The sequence below is a fragment of the Nymphalis io genome, chromosome 11 (assembly GCF_905147045.1).
Source record: "Nymphalis io chromosome 11, ilAglIoxx1.1, whole genome shotgun sequence".
Taxonomy (NCBI): domain Eukaryota; kingdom Metazoa; phylum Arthropoda; class Insecta; order Lepidoptera; family Nymphalidae; genus Nymphalis; species Nymphalis io.
The window spans coordinates 11,643,159-11,671,147 of record NC_065898.1 but is presented as its reverse complement, the minus strand read 5'-3'; the positions used below and the strand labels follow the sequence as shown (position 1 = coordinate 11,671,147).

General features: G+C 30.9%; 1 protein-coding gene across 3 annotated transcripts in view; it reads right to left on the bottom strand.

Annotated features, from left to right (window-relative positions):
* Positions 1-25,593, bottom strand: part of LOC126771751 (phosphatidylinositol 3,4,5-trisphosphate 3-phosphatase and dual-specificity protein phosphatase PTEN) — a 48,261-nt gene extending 22,668 nt beyond the window's left edge. For all 3 annotated transcript variants that reach the window (XM_050491832.1, XM_050491833.1, XM_050491831.1), the window contains exons 1-2: positions 24,910-25,593; positions 1,876-2,048 (exon numbers count right to left, since the gene is read on the bottom strand). In XM_050491832.1, the coding sequence (XP_050347789.1) occupies positions 1,876-2,048; positions 24,910-25,144 (408 nt within the window). In that variant the 5' untranslated portion in view covers positions 25,145-25,593. The remainder of the gene's footprint in view (positions 1-1,875; positions 2,049-24,909) is intronic.
* Between the last annotated feature and the right edge of the window lie 2,396 nt (positions 25,594-27,989).

Sequence of the window (27,989 nt, the reverse complement as noted above, 5' to 3'; positions counted from 1 at the left end):
TTACAAGGAAAACGCATTGCTAATTGATATTTGCATTGTAATTAAATGACATTATCCTTTAAACGTATATCCACGAGGCAAACGTTTATCGAATATAATTAAACGTTACGTCGATTATCGCGTGCACAATAGTAATCATCTCTTTTATTTGAGGTCTGGTTACGAGGGTGTCGTCACGTAGGAATATCGTCTCTATGAGTCACGGTTACGTGTTCGCTGATATTAACTGCAATAAACGCAGTCATGATGAAAGTCACGGTTTTCCGACGCTACGTTATATTAATTATTTAAAATCAAGTGTGGATCTGAAACGAAGATTCTATTTATAAAATAGATAGATAGACGGGCAATTGGGAACAATTTGGTAAATAGTCACCATCGTTCATACAAATCGGCAATGTAAGAAATATTTACTAACCCTTCGTCAAAATAATAGGTTAGTGGTATCTTAACTAAGATGTTATGTCCGTTGCGTCGTAGTTCCAATGGATAACTCACTCTTCAAACCAGAACACAATAATGCTAAGTATCGCTGTATGGCGTAAGAATGTGATTAGCTGAAGAGTTTTTTTATTTATCGTTTGTACGAGCTAATCTCTGGAACCATCAGTTGGAATTGAAAAATTCTTGGAGGAGTTAGTTGAGTTTCAAGCTTGCTTCAGTTACTTACGCATTTGTTTACAAATTTTTTTATATATATATATATATATATATATATATATATATATATATATATATATATATATAACTGCTTCTGATATCAGCATACCAATACGAGACTTTGATTTCCTGAATACGAATAATAAATAAATCGTTGTTATTAATTAATTCGTAACAAGTCATAATCTAGCCACCTATCTAGGAAGTTATATCATTAACTATATTAATTGGTAGATATCCAGTATCCCTGACTCGTGGGGTCAAATGGAGGTTCTGACGTATACATCCGCGTGGTTCCAAGTCATTAACAATTTCTCTGTATATATACTTCTTCGAAACATCAAAGAAAATTTATCAAAAAGGGGCATCTATCAACACTATCTCAAAAATCTCACTTGAGCATTAATAATCCAATATTACATATTTATTCTGTGGTTAAAACACAATGGGCTAAATATTGATGATGAATCATATGATTCTCTTAATTAAAACAATTACACTCTCAAATTCGAAATTTGAATAATTTCATATATGATTTAATAATATTCTTTTTATTATTTTTTATCGCCAGGTTTTTTTTTCTGACGCCTTTACTTATATGTATAATGTTCAAGATTTTGTTAGAACGCGTTATACTAGGATCTAACCAGTACGGTTAAAAAATTGATGTCGTTAAGGGTTAACTTTGTATGAAAATCGTTAAAAAGTTAGAAACATGAAAATTGAAATCCTTGGTTCACCCGTACGAAATCGGGATGGGTAGCTGATGTAAAGATAAAATCGCATCAATAATTTCTATTTATTTCTTCTTAAGATAAGGTCCTCCAGACCAATTTCGGCACACAGGTGCACTCTCTAATCCCTAACTCTCATAATCCGTCGGACGGCAATCAGACACGACCGGAAAGAACACCGCAGGACCAACGGCTTTACGTGTTTTCCGAGGCACGTTATTTTTCTACATATATAGGCTTATAAACAGGCTTTGCTGGATCGTAAGGGTCATCATTGGTAAAGGAGTATACCAATTAAAATCTCTATTGCTTTGTATGCAGAATATTTGACGAACTGAATAAAATTCTGTTATTCATCTATATCGACCTAGACACAATGTTATTAACAGTAAGACGCTATTTATATATTTTAATATACAAAAACATCATTGACTTAAAATAAATCTAGCGTATAATCTAATCAAATAAAAACGGTACTTACCCTCTTGTGAAATTTATTGGAGTCGTATGACCTCTCCGCGCAGAGGTTGTATATCTTATAGTGATCTTTGTGCATCTGCTCCAGGAACCTGTAGACTTCATCTATGTGATTCCTATAAACTCCCTCCAGCTTCTCAGCGGGAAAACCCATGGCTATCAGCCTATCTGTTATATCTGGTGTCGATGTTAAGGAAATATCGAGAGAATTTTGGATATAATAAATAAATAGACATCAATTAAAATATTTATTATTAATACGTCCAATATTAATGGACGTACGTAAAAATTTACGAAGAAAGTTCGAAAATAGACATAATACTTAAACATACTATAACCTGTGTTTTCGAAATTTAATATTGTAGTAGAGAATTAATTCACGTACTACATATATAATAAACTACAAGTGCAAAATGAAACAATAAATATTGTCAAAATCATTGAATATCATACAGCATCATACATACAACATACTGTTGACAAACATTTCACTGGGAATCAAATGATCGTCAACCAATCGATCAAAAAGAAAGGTTAAAATAAAAGGTTATGCAATGTCCCATTATAAAATTTTCCAAGCTTTTTCATTAATATTATTAATTACATATATTTAAAACAGACTTACTGATAACAGAAATACGAATGCGTTTCGAAGTTTTTTACTCAATCACGCTCGAATAGCTGGACGAACACAATTATAGCATAGACAAATATAACATTATCACCAATATTAAAAATAAATAGTTAAAAAACTCAAGCGACCACCAATATATCTTAAAACATAAAATGTCGTAAATGACAGTTTTAGAAAACACACGTATAAATGTATAACGATATTTTCTGTGTCCTACGACGCAAGTCACGTGGGTTAACGGTTAGTGGAACCGTTTGATGTTTGGACAAGTCATCAATGATTTTCCTTCGAACAAATTAGTATCAACTAAAACGAAAACTATTAGTATTGACGCCGATTGTTGTACACTATCTCCAAATTTAAGTAATACGGAGGCGTTATACTACTATCTCATTCGCACATGTGGCTTTAAATATATACCAAGTAGTTTAATCCTTTCGATATTGTGTCAATTACGTAATAGGGATATTATATATAACAGAATCAGCAACATTATATGCTATTCTTTGTATTGATATATTTAGTTTCACGATGACACTTAAAGACAAATTAAAAAAAAAACTATATCAATTATAACTCTGTTAATGTAAACTTTCAAACGAAGTTAATTAATTATTTACCGTTTATAATGGACAATAAAGAATTCTCTAAATAACAAATCTAGAAATCTAGAATTGTTTAATATAATTTAAATTTCGCTACGTTAAATTGCTTACTATGTAAGCAATTTCAAATAGGTTTCTGCGGTAAGTTAAGTAATGTAGATATTTTTAAATTTACTATGAAAAATAAATCAGTAGTTCTAAAAGAAATAATAGATTATCAGAATGTGTTAACTAAAAATACATCTGATTTTGATTTGTTGTAACGAAAATTTATGAGAAATAAAGCAACTCATATTAGTGAGAATTATTCTTTTAAAACAGAGGAAAACTCATTGTATAGGACGGGAAGAAACTTAAAAGCATGTATTAAATAATAATTGAAATTAAATTTAAGGAAAACCCATTATTTTGTCTTATTCAGCTCAATTACACACGACATAATGAAACTCGACTGACACTCCAAGTAATGTTTAAGTCGATGACCGAATGATAGATAGTGACATATACAATCTAAATGATGAAATGCAAAATTATGGAAAGTCTGAGAGAGATAAGATTCAATGCAAAATTTATATCGAGAACATTTAAGCCGAGAGACGTCCGGATGCGATAAATTTCAAATTGTTACAACGATTCACTACAAGATAGTAATGGCTACACCAAGGACGACAAGTGGAAATGAACAAATGGACCTCCATTAGAACGCTACATTTTACATTACAGGTAAAACCTTTCGCAACTCATAACTAATATGGGATTTATTTAAACTTACAATCAAATTCTCAAGAGATTTTATAAAATTTTAAATTATCTCGAAACTTATCTTTGAATTGTACAAAACAAAATTTAATTGCAGTAACACTGGACATTGGTTGTGACGGACGTTTATGAAAAGTGTCTTTTAGTTTAAAAAGTTATTTCGTTTAAAACTTTATTTGAAACAACTTCTCGTTTTTCTTTTTTTTTAATTTAAATATTTCTTATTTCTTTTTTAAAATTAGTTTGTATATAAAAAAAAACTTTTCGTCTCTGTAGTAGGGAATGGTGTGTTCTCCTGTAATTGGTTATACATCATTAGTTATAAGTAAACGTTGGACATCCTTTAAAAAAAAACATTTAGTACAACATTGGGTAATATGTTTCTATTTCATAACAATTTTAACAAAATGCTATTATTGAAATCTAATTAACATTCTAACTGTATTTGGCACATCTCCACACGATCATCCGGTTTTATGATTAACAAATATAATATATTCAGAGTTTTTATTTACCGGTTCTACTAAATTTCCACTCGGCCAACAAAAGATCGAACTTTTGTGGGCCTGACAAACCTAACACCTTCAATTTACTTCACTTCGAATATAAATTTACGATCGTCTGTTTCTAAAAAAATAAACCAAAAGTTGGACCGAAGCTCGCTTTTGTTATCGACATTTATATCTTAGTTTTATTTTAGTGAGACTTAAGGGGCACGTTTATCTATTCCTTTGTTACATACATTACAATGGTACTTAATTTATTTCCTCTGTCAAAGTTGTAACGTATTATCTTTGTGAATTTTTGTCACCTTTTACAAATATTTTACCTAACGACTAATCATGTTAACATTAATTACGTTAATTTTGAGTACCATTGCCGTTATCAACTGGTTATTCTAAGTTTGTAGAAGTGAGGAACAACAGATACCTTCTGAAAGATAAAATTAAATAACATAACTTATAGCAATGCAAGGCTTTCTAAATTAAAGTTATCATTCAGTGTTAAGTAGAAAATGATTAGGCAAGCTTTGTTACTATTTATTCTCTTTCGATCTAGTTGTAGCATAAATTAGCATATAGCTAGATAGATATATTTAGACAAATTTAAGTCGATTAAACATCAGTGACAAAACATAACCATTCGCATAATTTTTATAGATATTCGAAAGCTTGAATTTCATTTCACGAAACCTCCAGACGTTGTTAACATAGAAAATTTAATGAAGTTGAGAAATGGCGAGCATGTGATGTAACATTTCTGACTGGAACACGAAATTAAAAAACCGTAAATGAGAACCAACTTTAACGCTGCCCAGACAAATGGATTGGCACGACATGAAATGGCTATTATGAGACAAGTTTTCTGTTCTCAAAAGCAACTTTTATGTAACGACAATCGTATTTCATTGATAGCAGCTAGCAATAACTGTCCAAATATGTATACTAAAAATATAATATTCATATCTATTCAATTTAAATTTAGTCTGTTTATAGAAACGTAGAATATAAAACTGGATGTAAATAATAACTACAACCGAAAAAGATGATATATCTATTTATTCAGTCTGAATAATTTAAAAAGCGAAACATTCAAAACACGAACAGGTCAAATATTAAGGTATATAGTTTAGTTTACAGTCGTGCGATGTAAATGTGATGGTTTTGTCATGAGCGCGTAGGGTCGTTGCCGTTAATTTAGTTATATTCATAGAAACCTTGGTGTTTGCTCGGGGTGCCACTAAAAGGTAACTTAACCGCTAAAACGAAAGTGACAAAAGCTTTTTAGTTATGCTAGAAACGTTGAGTGCTACTTAAATTAGTATTGCGTATTTGTATTCAGTGGTCTGACAAGATTTGTTTAAGTAAACTCAGACCGAGCTAATCTTGGGCATGTCTAACTACTATCATCTAAAACGGTGCTATTTACCTCGACGCTGCTTGAATAACAATGAATTTGTTTTCGAAAGATGCAATTTGCGGAGTCGACTTCAATTAAGGTACTCAATTATGTACTTGCACAGCTTAAACCGCTAAAGTAATGGCAGTTACACTTGCAACTCAAGTAACATTACGTGATGTAGCAAAATATAGCGGCGATTCTTGAGAAATATAACTGTCATTCTTACTATTGGTTGGTTTTGAATGGAAAAAAATTACCGATATATATATATATATATATATATATATACCGATATATATATATACCGATATATATATATACCGATGTATATATATATATATATAACTACATGTATAACGGTAGTATTAACATTCTAATAAAAATTTTCTAAAGACTAATAAAGATATTTCATTTATTTTTTGATAATTAACGGCCTTACTTATGAACATTGCTTCGCGGACGTTTAGTTTAACACCGATTTCGCTCTTTCTGTCATTATTGATTTGACAATCGAAAGAAGAAGACAGAGTATTGTTCAACTAATCACCCGCTAAGTATAATATATCATTCGTAAATTGGAACGTTACGTTAGTGACTGCAATATGCAAACTTTTACCTGTCAACACTTAAATCTCATCTCATACAACATCTCATTTAGACTAGTTAATGGAGATCTTACGAATTTAAGATGATTTATATTGATCGATTAACGTTAATCATTCAAAACTGATAGCTTTTACGACAGTTGATTAAATGAAACGTTCAAAATGAGCCGTCTTTAAAATTAATATTAGCGATCAACATAATTTGCTGTCAAACATTTCACTGTATAAGCATGTGATTTATATATTTATGCACTCATAAATCCAATTCAAACGAGCATCACAATAATTTATAAAGCGATAATTAACAAAAAGATATCATATTTAATCGAAATGATAAATTACAGATTAAACAAAAATTAGTAGTTGCTAATAGTGTATTGTTCGCACAACGAGGAATTCACAATAGCAGACTTAAAAGGAAAGTGCAACAACCTAAAGGAATCCAATTACAATAAGGCAAACATCGCTGACTCGCGTCAAGCAAGCGGGGATTATCTGCAATTATGTGAAATGTCGATGCAATTTAATCATGTCACCTCCACTGACCTACATATTGAATAAGTTACTTCTACCGCAGACTTTCGTCTGGACTCTGACCACATGAATTAAAGTTACAACTGATTCCAACTGGTACTGCTATCTTTTGATCGTTCTACTTTAAAATAAATTTAACGCATGATATCGCATTATTTATAAATTCATAAATGAAAACATACTAAAAGCAGCATATTTTCCGTCGTTATGCTAATTTTAAAAGTGTCGAAATTTTTGAAGCAATGTAGAATGTAAATTTATAAAATTAATTATAAAGATTGTATCTTCATGTCAAAGGGAATTAGTTACTTTCGGAAGAGATAAAAAGTTCAAACATTAAAGAACATCGCGAAAACTCGAACTTATTTTAATTTAACTTAAAGATTCGTACTCAGACGACGGTAATATCAACCCAATGAAATAGTTTATCCTGAAAATCTTGGCAGCGGACGAAAACGGTCTTAATTTTATTCGGGTGTTCAAATATTAAAATGTAATCTTGCCAAAAATCTTTGGTAACGTAGGATAGAACATATATAACTTTGTGAGATTTATGCGATAAAACTAAAAACACGCTCATATATTTTGTAAAGCTGAGCAAAAAAATCATGATGAAGCAGGTATAGAATATTTTTTTTTGATCTTAGATATTATTTGTCAAAACTAAATACGAATTTACTTAATTTACATTTTGAATGACTTATATGGCTCACTTAAGAACGTATGGGTTCGTCTCCTTAATTTCTCACAAAATAATTTATATAAAATTAAACGACTCTTGCATCGAATGAAATCAAAACTTTCTTGTTTAAGTTTTTTTTTAAATAATATGGTAAAATATACGTGACATGTGGAAACATTTATGAGTTTTTTTTTTGAAATTATCTTTATATAAATATATGATATATTAATACAGAATATTGATAGCATTTATATCTTATAGGAAGACATTTTATAAATACATTACATTACGGACTTCAAATTTTAAAACTCATTAAGCGTAGAAAAAAATTACAAATATTTATCTCTAATCAAAGATTTTAATATATTTTCGAACAGAACTAGTTCTGAAGTTCTATCACACCCTCGAAACTCGGCAATGGGTAAGCAAAAACCAAACCTGATTCACCATGGCCCAAGGTGATATTACCACAGGATTAATAAAATCAAGCATTAGGTTATAGCTCCGTGAATCGCAACAAACTATGAAACTTAATTAAGAGTGAGCACAGCCCAGTTATGTAAATCGTTCATTGTTGCTAAGCGCGTTTAATTTCACTATTGAATAACGACCTTGTGATCGTTAAGTGTAGCTTTATTACAGAGTGCGATGCCCGTGCCGACGAGCTGTGTTGCCAAGTGCTTTAACTTTGTTTTTCCTACAACATATTTGTATGAACGAGGTTCCCTTTTTTATTTTATGTACATTTTCATCATACTTTATAAAATGAGGAATAAACGTTCGTGAGCGTTTTCATTACGATGTCTGGTTTATCATATTTTATTTCATGCTGTTAGATATTATGTGTTTATTCCCAATTTGGACGGGTTGCTTGAAATGGCAACATTACAGACAATTTAGAATTATAAAGCTGCACGAGTGCAGCGTGCCAAGCATCTGCCAAATAATTGGCGGCAAAAATTATATCTATGTAAATAAACGCTTACATTTTGCATGCATTTATGGAATCATAACTAAGAAAATTTAATGAGTATTTTTAAATAAATACTTCTATTTTCAGATATTATGTTTGAATGTGTATCGACCCATGCCTGTGTGCGTGTATGTGTGCGCGCATCACTAATGTTTAATGTTTTTTTTTTATAAAAAATATATACACACATTTCACATTCACCGTCTTAAATAGCAACGTAACATTTTACATAATAATTATATTATACAGATCGTAAATATAATTTTAACATATAATTGAAATATTATATTTAAACAGGCATTAAAAAAGCACATAAGTTAAAATATAATCCACAAAATATTACGGTAAGGGATTTATAAAATTTGACATAAATTTTTATAATGTCTTTTTTTATGATTAGTTCCAAAAACGACATTGGTTAATGCCTCCCGCTGTACTTCGCTGATGATCGACCTTGGGTCGAAGCGTGACTGAAGAATTAAAAAGGCAACAGAGTATATATATATATGTAATTCATAGACGTGGGAGATTAATTATTTATAAATATCTGTAAATATATTAATAAAATAATGAAAATACCATAAAGGTAACTTATAGTTAGTTATTTCATTCGCAAATATCTCTAAACTTCTAAATAAGGCAAGGTAAGGCGAGTTTAGTCGCTTAGCAACAATAGTAGGTATGTTTTAGTAACATATTATCAGATGTTAATCTTACGTTGTATTTCGCGCTAAATGAGTTTAGTTATCTTTTCAAAATAGGAACGTTTATAAACAAATTATAAAAAAGTTTTTATTTTTATTTTTATTCCGTAATAACTTTTACGTCTTTAACGAAAATCTGTTTTCATGGGCTTTCGTTCGAGAACCGTATATCATTTTTATTATAACGTACGATACGATTTAACGTTCACAAAAGTATATTTTATTTTTTTCATAAACATACATGAATGGTCGACATTTCTTGGTCTGTGATTACAATCCACCGGTTGAGGAGGATCGACGTAACCTCAAATGAGTTAAACCAGTTTTTTATATAAATAAATTATGCCACTCGCGGCAGTTACGATCTGTTCCAAGGTTTCAGAAGTTTGTACTATTTTAAACTTTTAAGTATTGTGTAAAGACACAACCGCTAATGGACGGAGAATTAATCATGTTGCCATGACAACGGAGTGCTATATTATTCAAACATTTAGTTTTAACTTCATTTTATATAACTCCACGAGGATAATTGTAATTGAATTTACTGGTGGTAGGACTTTGTGTAAGCTCGTCTAGGGTAGGTACTACCCACTCATCAGATATTCTACCGCAAATCAACAGTACTTGGTATTGTTGTTCTCCGGTTTGAAGGGTAAATAGGCCAGTGTAATTACAGGCACAAGGGACATAATATCTTAGTTCCTAAGGTTGGTGGCGCATTGGCGATGTAAGCGATGGTTAACATTTCTTACAATGCCAACGTTTATAGGCGTTGGTGACCACTTACCATCAGATGGCCCATATGCTTAACCGCCTAACTTTACTATAAAAAAATAAATTCACCGGTATATGAAATTATAAGACTTTCATAACCAATTAGCTACCTGTTTCGGCTTCACACGGTTAAAATAAGGGCCCACGTAAAACGTTTATCTTGAGGGTCAAACATAAAAAACCGGTTTTTCTTTATACCCAGGGCTTTCGCTTGTATACGCAGTACACCTGACCAAAGTTTCATCACAATCGGATGTATAGTTTAGGAATGCGTAGACAAACATACAAACTTTTTTTTTTTTTAAACTACGTCGATTGTCGATTATGTTACTGAATTTATAAATGCAAACATTTGTGTTTTCGTGTTTTTTTATTTAATTATAATTGAACAACTTGATTAGATTTTAATAAAAATCGATTTTAGTACTCGATATCGTGAAATAGGAAATGAACTTATTATTATATATATATATATATATATATATATATATATTATATATATATTATATATTATATATATATATTATATATATATATATATATATATATTGTAAATTAAATTTAAATTTACGCCTAGCAAAGGAGAAGTATAACTAACTAAGTATAGCTAAGTTAAATACATTAATTAAAAAAAACAAACTAATTCGAAACAAATGTAATGCGAATTCAAAGCAAATTAATTAATTGAGGTCCGTGAGAACATAATTACGACTTTATATTGTAAACATTTAATTTATAACGCGTTATACACGTGTAGTAAAAATGAAAAAATAAGTTCCCTTTTTAAATATGTATACAAAATACATACGAGGATTATACATATACTCATATATATATATACAAAGACAAAATAACGACATTATTTTATATTACGTATCCAATTACATTTTATGTATATTTTTTCGATATTACAATATACTACCTGGGCTGAGATTCTCGTCTGTAATAATTTGTTATAGTATTTCTACTTTTCAGGGAAGAGATAAATACAGATAAACTTTAAAAACAAAACCTTATCTAAATACATAATTTGAGCCCAATCGTTAGAGCCGTTTCCGAGATACATTAAATAAATTTTAGAAGATAAGATGATATAAGATAACATCAAACATCCCCTGAATGTTCCACTGCTCTTTACTCTCCTGTTAAAGAGATCTTTGCAGCTTGTACCTTTTTTGGGATATTTTTGATAAAGACAAACGTGCAAATCACTTAAAGTAACAGCTTGTTAATGTCCAGCTAACGACCGAGGTATTCTACACTTGATGAGAATATTCGAGATTATTCCACCACGCTTCTCCATCGCGATTACTACGTATGTTTCTCTTCAACGAAGAACATGAAATAAGAGCATTTTTTTATACCAGTTCAAGACAAATCAAGTGTCTATAGACACTTGATTTGTCAGACGATACAATGAATTCAGGCTATATATTATACTTAGGTAAGAACGTTTCAATTTTCATCAAATTCTTTATATACACTGCAATAAGTATATTAGCGTATATTCTGTCATTTAATCCAGACAATTATAGATATAAATAAACATAATTATATTCGACTCATAACGACTCGCTACGAGACGTAACGCGCCGTGCCATTGACATCTGAAAACGTTTGACGTCACAATGACGTTGAGTGTTGCACACAAACGTATATAATGATTGTATTGCATGTCTCAGTATCTTCTAAACATTATCACGTCCATTCTAAACAATTACAATAACTAAATCATTACATAAAATAGCATAGCATACGAACTAGCTGAGAACTACACAAGCGAATCCATAAAAAAAATTATTCAAGTCTTTATATATATATAGCTATATTATAAATATTATGCATTTATATTCAGTAGTCATAAGAATAAAATCAAAATTAAACTTGAGGTAAAATAAAAATAAAAACAAAATACTTTACATAAAAACTACCAAAAGGCCTATAACTCTTGAACGCGTTGAAATAGAAACTTGAAATTTTGTATGCTAATCAATTAAATACACCTTAAAGAGTTAGTAAACATACTACCTCTTTAAGGTAACTCTCATCAACTAGCATACAAAATTTCATGTTTATAAGTCAACGCGTTCAAGAGTTATATGCTTATTGGCCGTGCTACTACTACTGGCTGCTTTTACCGCAGAAAAATGAAAAAACTGTGCTTCAAATTTTCGCCGCATTTTTGTAGTCATCTTTAATTAACTACCATACCAAATTCCAAGTATCGAAGTCAATGCGTTAAAACGTCATATATAAGCTTCAGTGTAGTAGTCTCTAGGAAAGTTTAAGCTTGGCATTGTCACCTGTCTGCTAGTTCTGTCGGCTAGTTTTAGCGACGTTCATGGTTAATTATTATAAAATTCATATTTTTAAATATTAAGGATCATAATCTCGCATGTTTAAATTTAGAATTAACAAATGTGATAACGTCTTAAGTCATTAAAATTAATTTTATTATTATGCTATATTTTTATTCGACTTTTAAAGACATTAAGTTTTTATTTATATGATATTTTAAAAATAAGAATTGTATGAGTAAAGTTTACAAATTTAAGTTTGGACCAAAAAAAAATATTTAAGAGGTTTTTGTTAATATGTTAAATAGCATTGACGAGCCGGTTGGCGTGGTTGGTAGATATTTGCCTTTCTCGCCGAAGGTGTTCGTTTCGATTCCCATCCACACAGACATTTGTGTTCATGAACATATCTGTTTGTCTTGAGTCTGGGTGTAATTATCTATATAAATATGTATTTACAAAAAAAAAGTAGTATATGTAGTATATCAGTTGTCTGGTTTCCACGGTACAAGTTCTGCTTAATTTGGGATCAGATGGCCGTGTGTGAATTATGTCCCAGGATATTATTATTATTAGTTATAATTGTAATCTTTGATATTAATTTAATTATATATCTGTGTATCCAAACGTCATATGAATTAGTAATACGACACGACAATAAAATTAATTATGTATATATGTGTTATGTTCAGAGTTATAAAAATATATCACATCCGGAAACTAAAACGTACGAAATCACATGCAACAGCGAGTCTCAGTACAATAATTAAGTAATTAGAATTAAATAGTCAAAGCTCGCTCTAGTACCGTAATTACCATAAAACCGATTTTCTAATAAATTATCTACCCATGTAAATTATATTAAAGTAAAGTAGATTAAGACTTTCTCTTTCTAACCGACTACAACATAAATAGGGGTAAAGCATTTACACATTATCTCTTTATATACATAAAGAAGAGAGAATAATTTTTGTATAACGTTACATTATAATAAACTAGTTTCCGCACGCGTGTGAAGTGGTTTGCGGGAAATATTAGTCCTCAGGGGTTGTGTGCATATAACCTCCCTCAATAATTGTGATATCAAACGCAAGCATACTCTTCCTAATCATATTTATAAAAAGTACAATACAAACTCACTGACTTTATATTAGTATGAATCAGAGATTCTGAACCAACAAATTTTAGACATAATTATGTTAATATTATTAAATAATATGATTTAAAAAGAAAAATCCTTTTAACAGGAATAAATATTTAAATCAATAAAATTTGATTGGGATCGGTATCTATTTTACACAGTGTGTATAGGTAAGTAAAGAAATTTTATAATTACATATTTTTTGTGTGCTGCCCAATGTAGAAATCGTTTAAAGTGTGCCGCAACAAAAAAAAAGGTTGAGAATAAACATAAAACATTTTTTTTTAAAGTACATAATATTGAAGAATAAAAAATATTATAACGATGCTCATAATGTGTTATGTACCGAACTGTCAAAGACAGAATCGGACCTGCGTCACTCACGACAATATGGTCATATGGTTCAGTAACTACCACGAAATTATGTTCTATTAAATACCTATTATTATTATGTATTACTTATAATAATAATAATAATATCCGGGGACATTATTCACACACGGCCATCTGATCCCAAACTAAGCAGAGCTTGTACTAAGGAAACCAGACAACTGATATACTACATATACTACTTTTCTTTTGTAAATACACACTTATATAGATAATTGCACCCAGACTCAGGACAAACAGACATGTTCATACATACAAATGTATGTCCTGGGTGGAAATCGAACCCACAACCTTCGGCGTGAAAGGCAAGTATCTGCCAACCACGCCAACCGGCCCGTCACTTAAGCAATTAAAACGTGAAGTTATCAACAATTATTTTTTTTATAATAATAATTATACAATTGAATAAATCCCAATTGCATTACATTAGTCAGCAAAACAGCTCAATTAGTCATATAACAATATTTACTTAATTACTCGGAATAATATTTCAAACTAATTAGTGAGAGAGCTAACAGCCAACCCGCCACTACAACTCCTAGCGTGTTATTATAAGGCTAGACTTGTATAAACCTAATCTAAAAAAAAATAAGAAAACCGCACTCAGAACGAATTTGCAATTCATTCCCACCTGTATTCACTTTGAATATAATATCAATTCACTGACCCGGCCAGTATTCGTAACTATACAAAATGTCTGGCTGTCGAAGCATATTGAATACTTTCACAGAAAAACATAATTTTTAATTTTTAGAGAAGAGGCATCTTGCGGGCCGGCTAGTGCAGAACATTCTTCCCGTCTGTATTGGCCGTCGTCGCGTTTGGACTCTACTACCACTTACCATCAGGCGGAGTAGAGTCATTTGCCCTCCCGGCGAATATAAGAAAAAAAGAGAATGACAAAGAATATTTATTGATAATGTCAACTATGTAAGTTATTGTTCTATTATCGTTGACTTTATGTTCACGTGATGGATATCTGTAATCGAGAAAAGCATAGAATACAAATTTTCTATATAATAATGTTATTTTAAGTTGAAAACATAAGATCGCCGAATTTGATTTTCAAACGGCACCGATCCGTTCAAAATATGAATTACCTTATTTTACTAATAGATAGATATATAGAATATACTTTATTGTACACATGGATACAACCTAAGTAGCATACAACTTTGGTTTATATCGCTACATAGCGATCTCTTCCAGGCAACCAAGTAGTATTCAATAATTTATATACGTACATAGCATTAGCATTGCATTTACGGGTGGTAGGGCTTTGTGCAAGCTCGTGTGGATAGGTATCACTATCTCATCAGATATTCTACCGCCAAACAGCAGTACTCGGTATTGTTGTGGACCGGTTTGAAGGGCGAGTGAGCTATGTAAGCGATGGTTAACATTTCTTACAATGCCAATGTCTATGGGCTTTGGTGACCACTTACCATCAGGTGGCCCATATGCTTGTCCGCCTGCCTATTCTATAAAAAAAAGCATTTTTGGTCTGTACGTCACGTGGTTGATGTGGCTGTCAGCTATCAGTATAAAAGTCTTTATTTTACTAGTTTACTCTCTAGAGCGAGACAGTATGGTAACCACACTGGTTTATTTTATCATGGCATAATTACATTCTCACAAATTTACAAAGAAAAATTATCGTTTGCAATATTTTTATATTTGTTAATTTAATTTAAAAATAAACCTTTTAAAACCGGTTTAAAATTCAGTAGCAAGATTTAACCCACACATAACAACAGGTGAAGAATATAAAACATTGTAAAATTAATATAATCATATATATACAATAACTATCAATATAAGGCATAAAAATGGTATAAATTGTCGAAGTTTTATAAATAAAATTTATATATTTATTTTTATATACATATATAGAAAGTTGAATTCATTGTTATTATTTTGTAGTAAGTTTTCTCGCGACATTAATTCCAAAAAAACCTGAATCACCGAAATTTAGCAAAGATCTAAAAGTGCTACCCACTGTACTATTGTGTACTACTGTATTTACAAATGATACGTCACAATATTATATATCTACGATTTATACTTTCGACCTACAAAACTTTTTCTACCACCCAAATACGGCGGCACGTTAAATATTACACGTGCCATATTATGTTCGATTAAAATTTGGTACACGATCTATCTCCTACCATAACCGTATGTCAACCACACGGGCCTATAAACAATGCGCTTGCCAAAAATTCGTACAAATGCACGAAGTGAGCTATATCGACTACGAATATATATAGTATATATATGTACTATATATATTACATTACAGTAACAAATGTCCCCGCGTATCTTTAACTGTTATATTAGTAATAAATCATTTGGTAGTATCAAATATCAATGACCATACATAAGGTACCATCCACTCTTAAGACATTCTGCCGCTAAACAGCAATACTCAGTATTGTTGCGTTCCGGTTTTGAGGGTGAGTGAGCCAGCGTAACTACAGGCACAGTGGATGTAATACATTCGTTCCTACGGTTGGTGGCGCATTGGCGATTTAAGTAATGGTTAATATTTCTTACATTACCAATGTCTATGGGCCGTGGTTGCAACTCAACATCAGATATCCAATTGCTTGTCCGCCTACCCAGAGCATAAAAAAAGATATTATGCTTCGAAGACCAAAGATTCGATTAAATCCATGCAAGCATTTAGCTATTGAGTTCGTTTACTTCATCTGTATAAACAATTTATCTCGTGCTCGCCTATAGAAGAAACCTATACCAGTCGGATGTACTTGTAACCAATTTTTATGTGTTATTTATTATCAATTATTGTAATAAGTAATAGGTTTTATATACCTTAAGTTGTCAAGAAGTTTTAGTTAATACGAAGTTGTTATAACCGCAAAATATATTTATATAATAAAAGATTCGGCCTTTGCTGCTTTACTCCACTGCTGGAGTTTGTTGAATATTAACATTTATTTACTGATTACATCCTACTAATATTATAAACGTACATATTTGTGAAGATGGATGGATGTATCTTTGTTACTCTTTCTCGCAAATACCACGAAACGGATTTGGACGTATTTTGGAATATAGTTGGCTTATACCTTAAGCTACATAGGCTACCTAACTCCTGCCCCTCTTGCCTCACGCGCGGTATTACTGGCGAAAGCTATATGTATAAAATCCCCGGGATAATTAAAAAATAATAAACGATTTAATATAATTGGAGGTTATAACGCCTCTATATTATATATTCTCGACAATTTAAATGTAATAATATTCCACTGCCCATTCCGATGACAATTGATTATAAGCTGAAAACAACGCAGAGTTTAAATCTACGATCGAAACCGTGAAAAACAGCCAGTTCGTATTCACACAGGTAGATAATATAAGCCGTTCTAAATTGATTTTCAAACTTCGTTATGAAGGAATGTGAGGTGAGTCGAAATTCAATATAGTGGATTCAGTATAAATTCTACATTTATTAGTAAAAGGTATTATATGTATATTTTAACTGTAATAATAGAGCTTTTAATAAAAAATATTTTTAAAATTAAATTAAAAGTGATTCACGACTTGTTACACCGATTTGTGGTTTTGTAAAAATGCCATAGGCAAGGCTTTGTATCAGTTTTTTTTTAATGTTCGAAGCTTATTCCATCACATTGCCCCAATGCGAGTTAGTAGACACTTCCTCACGATAATTTATCTTACAGCCAAGGACAAGATTATAGACACAAATTAAGTACATGAAATTTACTGGTGGTAGAGCTTTGTGCAAGCTCGTCTGGGTAGGTACCACCCACTCATCAGATATTCTAGCGCAAAAAGCAGTACTTGGTATTGTTGTGTTCCGGTTTGAAGGGTGAGTGAGCCAGTGTAATTACAGGCACAAGGGACATACATATAACATCTTAGTTCCCAAAGTTGGTGACGCATTGATGATGTAAGCGATGGTAAACAATGCCAATGTCTATGGGCGTTGGTGACCACTGACCATCAGGTGGCCCATATGCTCGTCCGCCTTCCTATTCTATAAAAAAAAATGAAAGTTCAGTGTTGCTCGCCGGATATTTAACTAACCATCTATAAATTAAAATTCTCTTTTTCTATCCAATGATCGATTTCAACTAATTTTCTCCTCCACACTAAATATATATTGTTAATTGCGTCACGCTATATAATTTACTGACCCCTAAATATCGCCTGTGAAAATGTAATAATTAAACAAATAATCTGTATAAGGTCATTCGTTGGATGTCACGACTACGTTTTCGTAATCTCGGCTACGAAGCGAGGTACAACACACTAAACTAGTAGCCGACCGCGGTGGTCGCTCGCGACGATTTCGTAACATGTAGGATTTTCTTAGCATTTATTCGTTAAGCTGTTATTCACTCGCTTCAATGAAAAATAATACATCCTTTTTTAAATAAAACTAAATAATTTTCAAAGTCATAGACTTTTTAGATCTTCTTGTTTCGTTAGAATTCGTTCAGTTCTATCGCGATTGTGTAACACACACACAATTAATTACATATACATTTCGTATATATAATGTTTTTTTTTTAAATATTCTTTATAATTTGACCACAGTAATCGTTAACACTTACTACTACTACGACAATTTTTTTTTATATTTAAGGCCGTACAAAAAAAAACAGAGTTAAGAACCTCCCCGATTTTCTAAGTTGAAAGTTAGACAGCTAAATATAATACATAAATGTTATCCTTACAAATATTAACTCAAACTCAAACCCAGTCATGAAATTTTTCAAAACGCATGTATATTTTATTTATTATTATTATATAAGAAATAATAGGAATAGTAATAATTCAAATATCTTAATTATAATTTAAAAAAAAAAACTTTTATGTTAATACTAAATAAATAATATAAATAAATAGTCAATAGACAATATTTAATCAACATACAGTTATTTATCAAGAAGTTAATATTTAAACTAACAACCATGATGAAGATGTAACGAAAGAAACAAACGCTTAAACAGGTTTTACAATAAGGTGACTTCCGGACGTTAGTCGGTTTCTGATGACGCCAATAAGCGTACGAAACGAAGCACTTGTACGTATGAAAATATATAAATGTAACAAAAATCACAAACTTTGTATTGAACGGTATTGATATAAATGGGCTAATATGACTTGGTGTATGTACATCAATATCACATATATTAAACACAAAGATAAGAATACTGAAAAATATTTTAGGGAAGTGATAATGGGTGACAATTTAGTTACTTATTCCTTTTACACAGTAGCAATAAGGAAGGGTTTTTCAAAAAGGGGAAGAAGAGAGTAAGAAATTGGTATATAGCAAATCAGAATTATGACGCGAACAAAGCCGTTGGTAAAGCGCTAGTAAAAAATAAATCACTTAATTTGTCAAAATTAACAGTGGAGTTAAGTCTCAAGACATTGACGTACTTATGTATAAGGTAAATATATTACCTTCATTGGTCACTTCATAGTCGAGTAAATAGCAAAAGGACAAAAATTACAAAATCGATTGTCTATACGATACACGTGCCAGTTATTATTTACGATGCTTAGTCATTTTCTAACGTACAATTATTTAAATTAATATAAACGCTTTTCATTTGCATATTAAAAATAAATTATTTAACGAGACTCGAGATTATTAATTCAAAACAGTTAGACACGTTAAAATTCTGCCATAGATAAAGCCGCTTAAGATATCCACAAAGCGGAGATGAACAAAATGGATAAAGATTTTGTAAATAGCCAATTACATATCATTGACTCGAATATCTGCTTAGCTTTAATGGAGACTTCTTTCTCCACCCATCTTCAATTTGAAATTCGCGAATCCAGTGGCCCACGGCAGAACTTGGAACACGTGACAGCCAGAATCATATGCGTGGGCAGATATGGGTTGTCAATGGGTTTTATGTTATGATTATTATTATAATATAAATTACGGTTATGTATTGAATATTTAGTAATCATTCATCAATTATATTGAATGGTATGAATACTTTAAAGGAACAGATAAATTTAAATACTTTATTGATGAAGAAACTATACCAGTCTACCTAGCTAAATAGAAATTCGAGAAGGCATAGCAGCTACTATAACAAATCACAATATATTATGCATATATTTATAGATTGTGTAAATAAGGTTACCAATAAATATTTCGCTTAATTCTTTACGGAATGTGAATGATATGAAAAAAAAAACGAATTTGAAATTTAAAAAAAATAATGAGCTTATTTTATTTTAGTGATCCCGACAAGATAAGACAAGACAAGAATAAGATTCTCGTCTTCAAACCACTGTGCATGTAATCACGGCTTGTGCTTCTAATCACGGCTTTTTTCTAAACTTTTTTTACCGTTTCTATATTTGATCATTTTTAATGTATGTATAAACTTTGATGTCATTTTGTTATTTTTATATAATTTTTATTTAAGCCTTTAACCTGTCTAACTGTTGACATTAATAGCCATATTTTGTGTGTAGTTACATCATTTTTATTTTTTTAATATTATAATATTCTCATTGGCATTGTAAGAAATGTTAACCATCGCTTACATCGCCAATGCGCCACCAACTTAGGGAATTAAGACGTTATGTCCCTTGTGCCTTTAATTACATTTAATTACATTAATACTGCTGTTTTGCGGTAGAATATCTGATGAGTGGGTGGTACCTACGAAGACGGGCTTGCACAAAGCCCTACCCTACTGTGATTTTACGTGTCATTTAAATTTTCATTATTTCTTTCTATAAATAACCGTCTATATTTCAGACACAAACATGAGGTATTTATAAGTGTATTACATACCATACCACATACTTTAGTATAATCAATTGCGGTCAAAAATTTAATAAATCTCAACAATATTATTATAATATCGCATTAATGTTACATAAGAGGATACGTCGCGAAACATTGACGTCACCATTCGAAATATATATAATATAAATTATCCCCGATGCAAGCCGAAATTACCAATCACGACATACTATTACGTATTTATCTTTAAAACCCAATAACACGATATTTTAAATTGAACAATTAAATTAATAAATTGTTTTTTAAAGTCCAAATAAAAAAAACAAATTACTCGTAAAAGCTTATTATTGTTATCTGTATAAGTGTGTATTATTATGAATTTGTTATCGCGTATTTTAAAGTAAAGTAATTTTATTCAATTAAAATATTACATATCCTATTCTAATCCTTTCGTACATCGTTTAACAATTTCAAATATATTTTAGTATGTACGTATATATAAAACTTTTGAGTATGAAATGTTTACGCCATAAATATCTCAATTTAGGGCCTGAACCTACTGTTTTTTATTGGGTTTTTAAAATGTTTACTCGTATAGACGTTTATTTCGACAATAAACAATTCCTTTACGCATTTTCCTTAAATATTTAACTGGAATTAAATCAAAATTCTGCTTATTCGGTACTAGTAATATTTTCTATTGTAGACATATGGAATCAAATTTCAACTATTAAGAAAAAAAACATATATAATTAGATTTTTTATTTCCAAAATCATTTTCACGTAGTATACATATTTTAAAATAATAATTAAAAGAACCGACGGTTAAGTTTCGGACCATAATTAACTTATAGGCTAAAAAGGCTTATAATTGAAGAATATTTTCTTAAAAAATGCAATATCGTTACTCAAGATTTGCAATTGCTTTATGAGGTTTGCTCAAACAATCACGCGGTAAATGTTACGAGCTTTATAAAAAATACAATCATATCTTTAATGATAATACATATTAAATCGTAAATTTCGCTACCCGTGCACGCGGGTGAATGAACTATTCAACTGATAAAATTGTCAGTGCAGTTTATAAAACCATCTAAACCGGAGACCTGATTGAGAACTAGATATACAAACTTTGTATTGTTTTAAACGTTATATATACGTATATATATATAGTAAAAAATATTATATCAAACGTTTATATATAAACGCATTTTACAATAAGCATTCTTATTGCCCTGATATGTGTACAAAATACGTCCCTTTTTTATACAAATGTAAGGCATAGCACCTTTCAAATGATATAAATTTCATTACATTTATAGTAAAAACTATAAAAAAATATATATTATTTTATTACTATTTACGTATCAATCCTTGCGATTATAAATGCAAAATTGAGTTTGTTTGTTGCACTTTCACGTTTTAACTAATGAACCTATCAATATGAAATATTGCATACACACTTTACAGAAAAGGACATAGGATTAAACTAACATAAAAACTTCGCCCCCCGGAAATTATTATATAGTTTGGATCAACTAGTACTGTTTACGTTTTTTGTTTAATCTGTTCATATTAGTAGCAAATACCAAGATGATATATATAACATTTCAAATTTCGATCGTCAACTATAAACTATTTGTGATGTTAAGCGAAAATTAATACGCATTACTATTGCTATAATAAAATTAAAGGATGCAAGTATCAATGAACAGGTACTTAGAAAACAATAAAATAAATAAACTTATTTTTATATTCGAGAACCTAACATCAAATTCAAAGACAACAAATTCTTTTACCAAATTGCCTTTTTTGAAGCAAAAATGCTTTGAACTTGAGTTTACATGAAATTCCTAGTAACACTTAATATTAAATGTCATCAGAACTCTAAGCTGGATATTGTATGTATTTATATATAATATAAATTATATTAATTATTATTTATAATTATTTTTATATATAATTTGAGATTTTTGTGATCATTGAACATAAAAGTTATCAATTCGAAGAGTGAACTTTTTTACTGAAGATACCATATTCTAGTCATGTGAGATAATTACTTTTTATTAACAATTTGTTATAAAAAAAAATTTTAGGACGTTAGATATAAATCTGATTGTGTATATTAAATCAAACACAACACAAAATAGGAATTTTGAGTGGATTTTCTGTTTAATGTTACTATGAAAGGTAAAATAATTTGTACAATTCATATCTCAGATAGACAAGAATAGAAACTGAGTACTGATTGTTTAAAATGTTGATTTTTTTAACGTCCACTCATAATAATAAGCCATCATTTCATGTGCAACTAATTTATAGACTTATCCTGTTTTTACATTAGTACTTTACTTAGCATACACATATTTTTTTACATGTGGCAATAAAAAAATATGAATTATTTCTCAATTAAATTATTAAAACTTAATAATGTTTACCTTTATTAAATCCAAATATTGCACATATAAATATAAATGCACAATCTTACTGAGAGAATTTATAATTGCAAAATTCTCAATATTAAATAGTTACTTCTTAAATATTTATGAAAATTTTTAAGGATTATGTTGAATCTTTTTTATTTATTACCAGGGATGACACATTAGGATCTCAAAACTACTACTACATCACTTCAAAAATCTAGAACATATCTTCCACTATTATTTAATGTTAAAATTACACACCTTAGTATGTATTGAGTTCAACTATTGGTGGTAATTACAGCCTCTTCATGTCATTGTGAGATAAAATTAAATTACCTTATTATATAAATAGTAGTATGATTTTAAGGAAATAAATGAAATGGATCAAATTTTATATTTGTATATGAAATCTTACTAATGGCTACAGTATTTAGAAATTACTTTACTATTATTACGTTATGCTAATGTAGACATATAACTCATTAAATATAGTTAAATATATTTTTTTTAAATATGAAATGATGAGACAGATTGTTTTATTTTATGTAATCATATCACCATAGATGTGTTGTCTGTGCCTTTAGTGTGCCGTTTCTATTACTTCAAATTTCCTGTTTTTTTTTTCCAAGCAATACTTTTGCTTGATATTATTTAAATAGATAATACAAGTAAGAAATATCAAGTAATATTAAATTAAAGTATATTTTTTTAATATTAATATTTGTCTAGTTAATTTAGTTATTATTCACAGGTTTTTTTATAAAAAAATTGAAATCTATTAAATATTTTAAAGTACATACTTATCCTTTCTTAGTTTGGGTATTCATATGCTTACTGATGAGACTCAGCTAATAGTATTAATCTTAAAGTATTATCAGCACAGTATGATACATACGAAGTATAATATTTATTACTTATCAATACTCTTAGCATCAAATGCTTGGGGAAAGCCATTGATTCTTAAATTTAAGACTGTTAAATTTAACCATACTAAATTTAAAAATATAGACATTTCGAATATTTATTAAAGGTTTGGTTATAACCAAACCATTTGAAGATATACTTCAAATGAAATGCATAATACTTGTATTGGTTTTAAATAATTATAACTTGCAAATAAATACTCAACTAAAATTTTGGTTTATATGTCAGGGAAATTTAATTTTATTTTATAGTACTACTACACAAAATAAACAAGAAATGCATGTAAGAATTAAATGTCTTTAAGAGAAAGTAACTTGGCATTCAAACTTTCAAACTAACAATGGTAATTCTCTGACATTGATCGGCCCCAAGGCCTACCTTAAATTTACACAGAGTACTAAATGATGCTTATCTTTAGGTTACCACATAGATAATCAGATAACAGTAACTACATGTGTCCTGTTATAGATATATAGGTTATGAGTTGTTGCTATGCCAGATATCACTAGTCTATACGTCTATGTGTGTATAGATATAAAGGTTTATATCTGTAGTAGTGTTTCTTTTAGTTTAGTTTCTATATAATGTATATTCATATGCGTTTCAGGCATCATTGTAACCTTAATACAACTGGTCTGTCCACTTTCTTGAATGTTTACAACCGAATATTGTAATGAAAATTGATTATTTTGATACCTATCTCACGTTATAACCTCTAATACGTAAAATTGTTGATATTAATAAAACACAGGTTATAAATTTTATGATCTTGTACTTACAAAAGGTTATATGAAAATCCGTTTAAATATAAACAGATACGATTACGATGTCTCCGAATTTAAAAAACTACAATAGACTTACCATGTTGAGGAAATAAATACCACAAATCTCACATATCACTCACAAAAAAGGATACATGCTAAGTCCAAATTGAAGCCGTCCTTTACATATCGTTTTCTTCGCTTGCTCACAATACCCTTGATAGGGTTCGTCATTTTGATGTTGGAAATGGAGTTTGCCATGGCTGGCAGGTGGACGCGTCGCGGTAGCAACTCTGCCGCCGCGCCCTTAGCGGGCCCGCCCGCTCCTGGCACCCAACGCTTTTCGGGTGCCTTTCGCTCGCGGCGCCGGCAGCTCACGCAAATACCCATAAAACCTCCGGCGCTCGCATGAGGCCGGCGGAGCGCGAGCGGACGCCGCGACCGTCCGATCAGCTCGCGCCCGCCATGCCTCCCCACACAGCCTACTCGGCCCACCGGTCTGCTGAGCCCTCGCTGTGACCGTCCTGCACTCTCCGTACTCTCCGCACACTCCACACACTCCGCACCGCACCGAGGCCACCCGAACGCACCAGTCACACATATAGCATACTCCACGCCCGCCACCTATGCACGCACTGTCGCTACGCGAGCGATGCCACAATTTATCTCGCACGAATGGCGTCCATCCTGTGTTAGCACTAGATCCTAGAACACGACCGACGAGAAACAGTTGCACAAGAAAGAAAGATGGTTATGAATTGATGGCTGAAGTCTAAACGCCGTCTCGTTCGCACATTAAACGTGCATACTTATCAGACAGAGATAAAACACAACCTTAATTTCTAGTAGTGGCTAGCTAGCTCTCTTTGTTCATTGCAGCTTTCAATTTCATTCGGAAGGTGTCGCGACGATAGAATACTTTAGCGCCACTATTCAAATTTAATGCCCAGATAGAAATGTTTCTAAATGTATTTATAAGTTTTAAAATAAAAACTTATTATTGTAATGGTAATTATAAAGTTATTATTCTAATGTAATTTAAAATAAGCCCTTATGCAGTTAAATTGAGCAATGACCAGACATTCAGAATAGGAGTGTAGTTTTTCGTTAGTCACATAGATGGCGTTAGTTGTAGCTTTAAGGTGCGTTCAAAATTAGAGGTTTATAAAATCAGTTGTTAAAAATGCGATTTAAAATAATATTGTATAAATTCAAAACGTACTCATTATATAATTGGATGATTTTTTAATAATATTTTAATTACTAATATTGCTAATTGCATTCGAAAGAAATATGAAATTCAATAAATGATATAACAAAAAAAAAACAAATTGCTGACACTAACTTTATGGACCGAAAATGAAACAGTATTTTTAAGTATTTGTAGGCCATTTGAGAAAATTTATTAGTATCATGTTTTGTATATATTTTATAGACAAATACATCATTATTATTTTTCTTTTTTATCGGTAAATCTTTTAAGCGTAGACAAAAGAGTGTTAATTAAAACATATGAATTGATTTTCCTTTGAAATTTTTATCCATTTTCGAATTTAACTTGGTAATTATGAGAGATAAGTAAAAATCAATTCAGTTAATATGACTTCTCAGGATTCGGGTTACAAGATAATTTGTGCAAGTTCCTACTATTTAGCGTGAGCGCCTGAGTGAGAACAGAAACAGGTAAGCTTAAAATGAAAGCAATGCTGACCTTATGGACGGTTGTTCAGACCACGCTGTCCCGAGTCCGCGAGATGATTATAAAAAAACATATAACATATTTTATAATGAACATTTACGGCGTAATATGTATGACTGTTGCTTTTTCAACAGTATGCAATAATTATTATTAAGGACAACAAAAATAACAACTCCCATTTTGATCACATTACCGAAGCATCTACTTGAATATAACATCGTTAAGAACTAACACGATGTGATTAATTGCATAAATAAGGTTTTCGTGTGCTTACTTGTACTGGACAGCCTTTATACCGTTGTTGTTTCTTGTTTTATTTAATTATATCTGTGCATTTTTAAGTACACAGAAAAATCTTAGCCTTTCTCAGATTTATGATCAGAGGGCCGAAATGAAACACGATTTAGAAAGACGATCTTTTAAGGCATAAAAACTCACTTTTTTCTTCAATAGATAGTTTCAACAATTTGTAATTTTATTTCTCCTTGCGCGTCCTATGAATATAATATTTTGTCACAGTAAAAAGATGAAACGCCAAAGAATCAATTAAATAAAATACTTTCACATAATACCTTATAATAACATATATACGTTACCTCTAGGGCCGCTGCCAATAAGTAACGCTGGATTCATACGTAGTCAGACAGTTGTCTAATTCGCCTTTGGTTAATCCGGGCCCAAAAACCTTATCGATCAATATTTATTATACGCGTATTTTACAACGCAGATGGGTCGTTCGATTTGTACAACAAAAAAAAAAAATGCAGACAAATCACAACGATTTACTGGTGGTAGGGCTTTGTGCAAGCTCGTCTGGGTAGGTACCACCCACTCATCAGATATTCTACCGCAAAACAGCAATACTTGATATTGTTGTGTTCCGGTTTGAAGGGTGAGTGAGCCAGTGTAATTACAGGCACAAGGGACATAAAATCTTAGTTCCCAAGGTTGGTGGCGCATTGGCTATAAGCGATGGTTGACATTTCTTACAATGCCAATGTCTAAGGGCGTTTGGTGACCACTTACCATCAGGTGGCCCATATGCTCGTCCACCTTCCTATTCTATAAAAAAAAAAAAAAAAACGACATAGTCTATATCGGTATAATTCATATATGTATTATGCTAGCGTAGATAATTCCATCGGATGCGAGTAGACAGCTTGTTGCCACCCGACCTGCGTGCACGCATCGCATTACACGAGCATGAATTACAACTCGATATTAAATTCGCTTTTACGCGATTTTCGTTCTTCAAGTCTCGTTGATATAAAACAGTTTAGCTTACGCGGTCAAAGAAATGCAAATTTAGCAATTGATGAGCATGTTTACTGATGCAAAATAGAATAACACAGATCGAATCTATCAATAGTATATTCATTAAGTAAACAAATGTTTATTATTGGTGCAAAATAAAATTATTCCTTATTAAAGTAGGCCTTTTTATATTACAATCGTTATTAAGGTTAAATTGAATGTACATTGGTTGTTGGTGTTTCCCTAAAAAAACTAAATACTGTAACTAATCATTGGCACTTC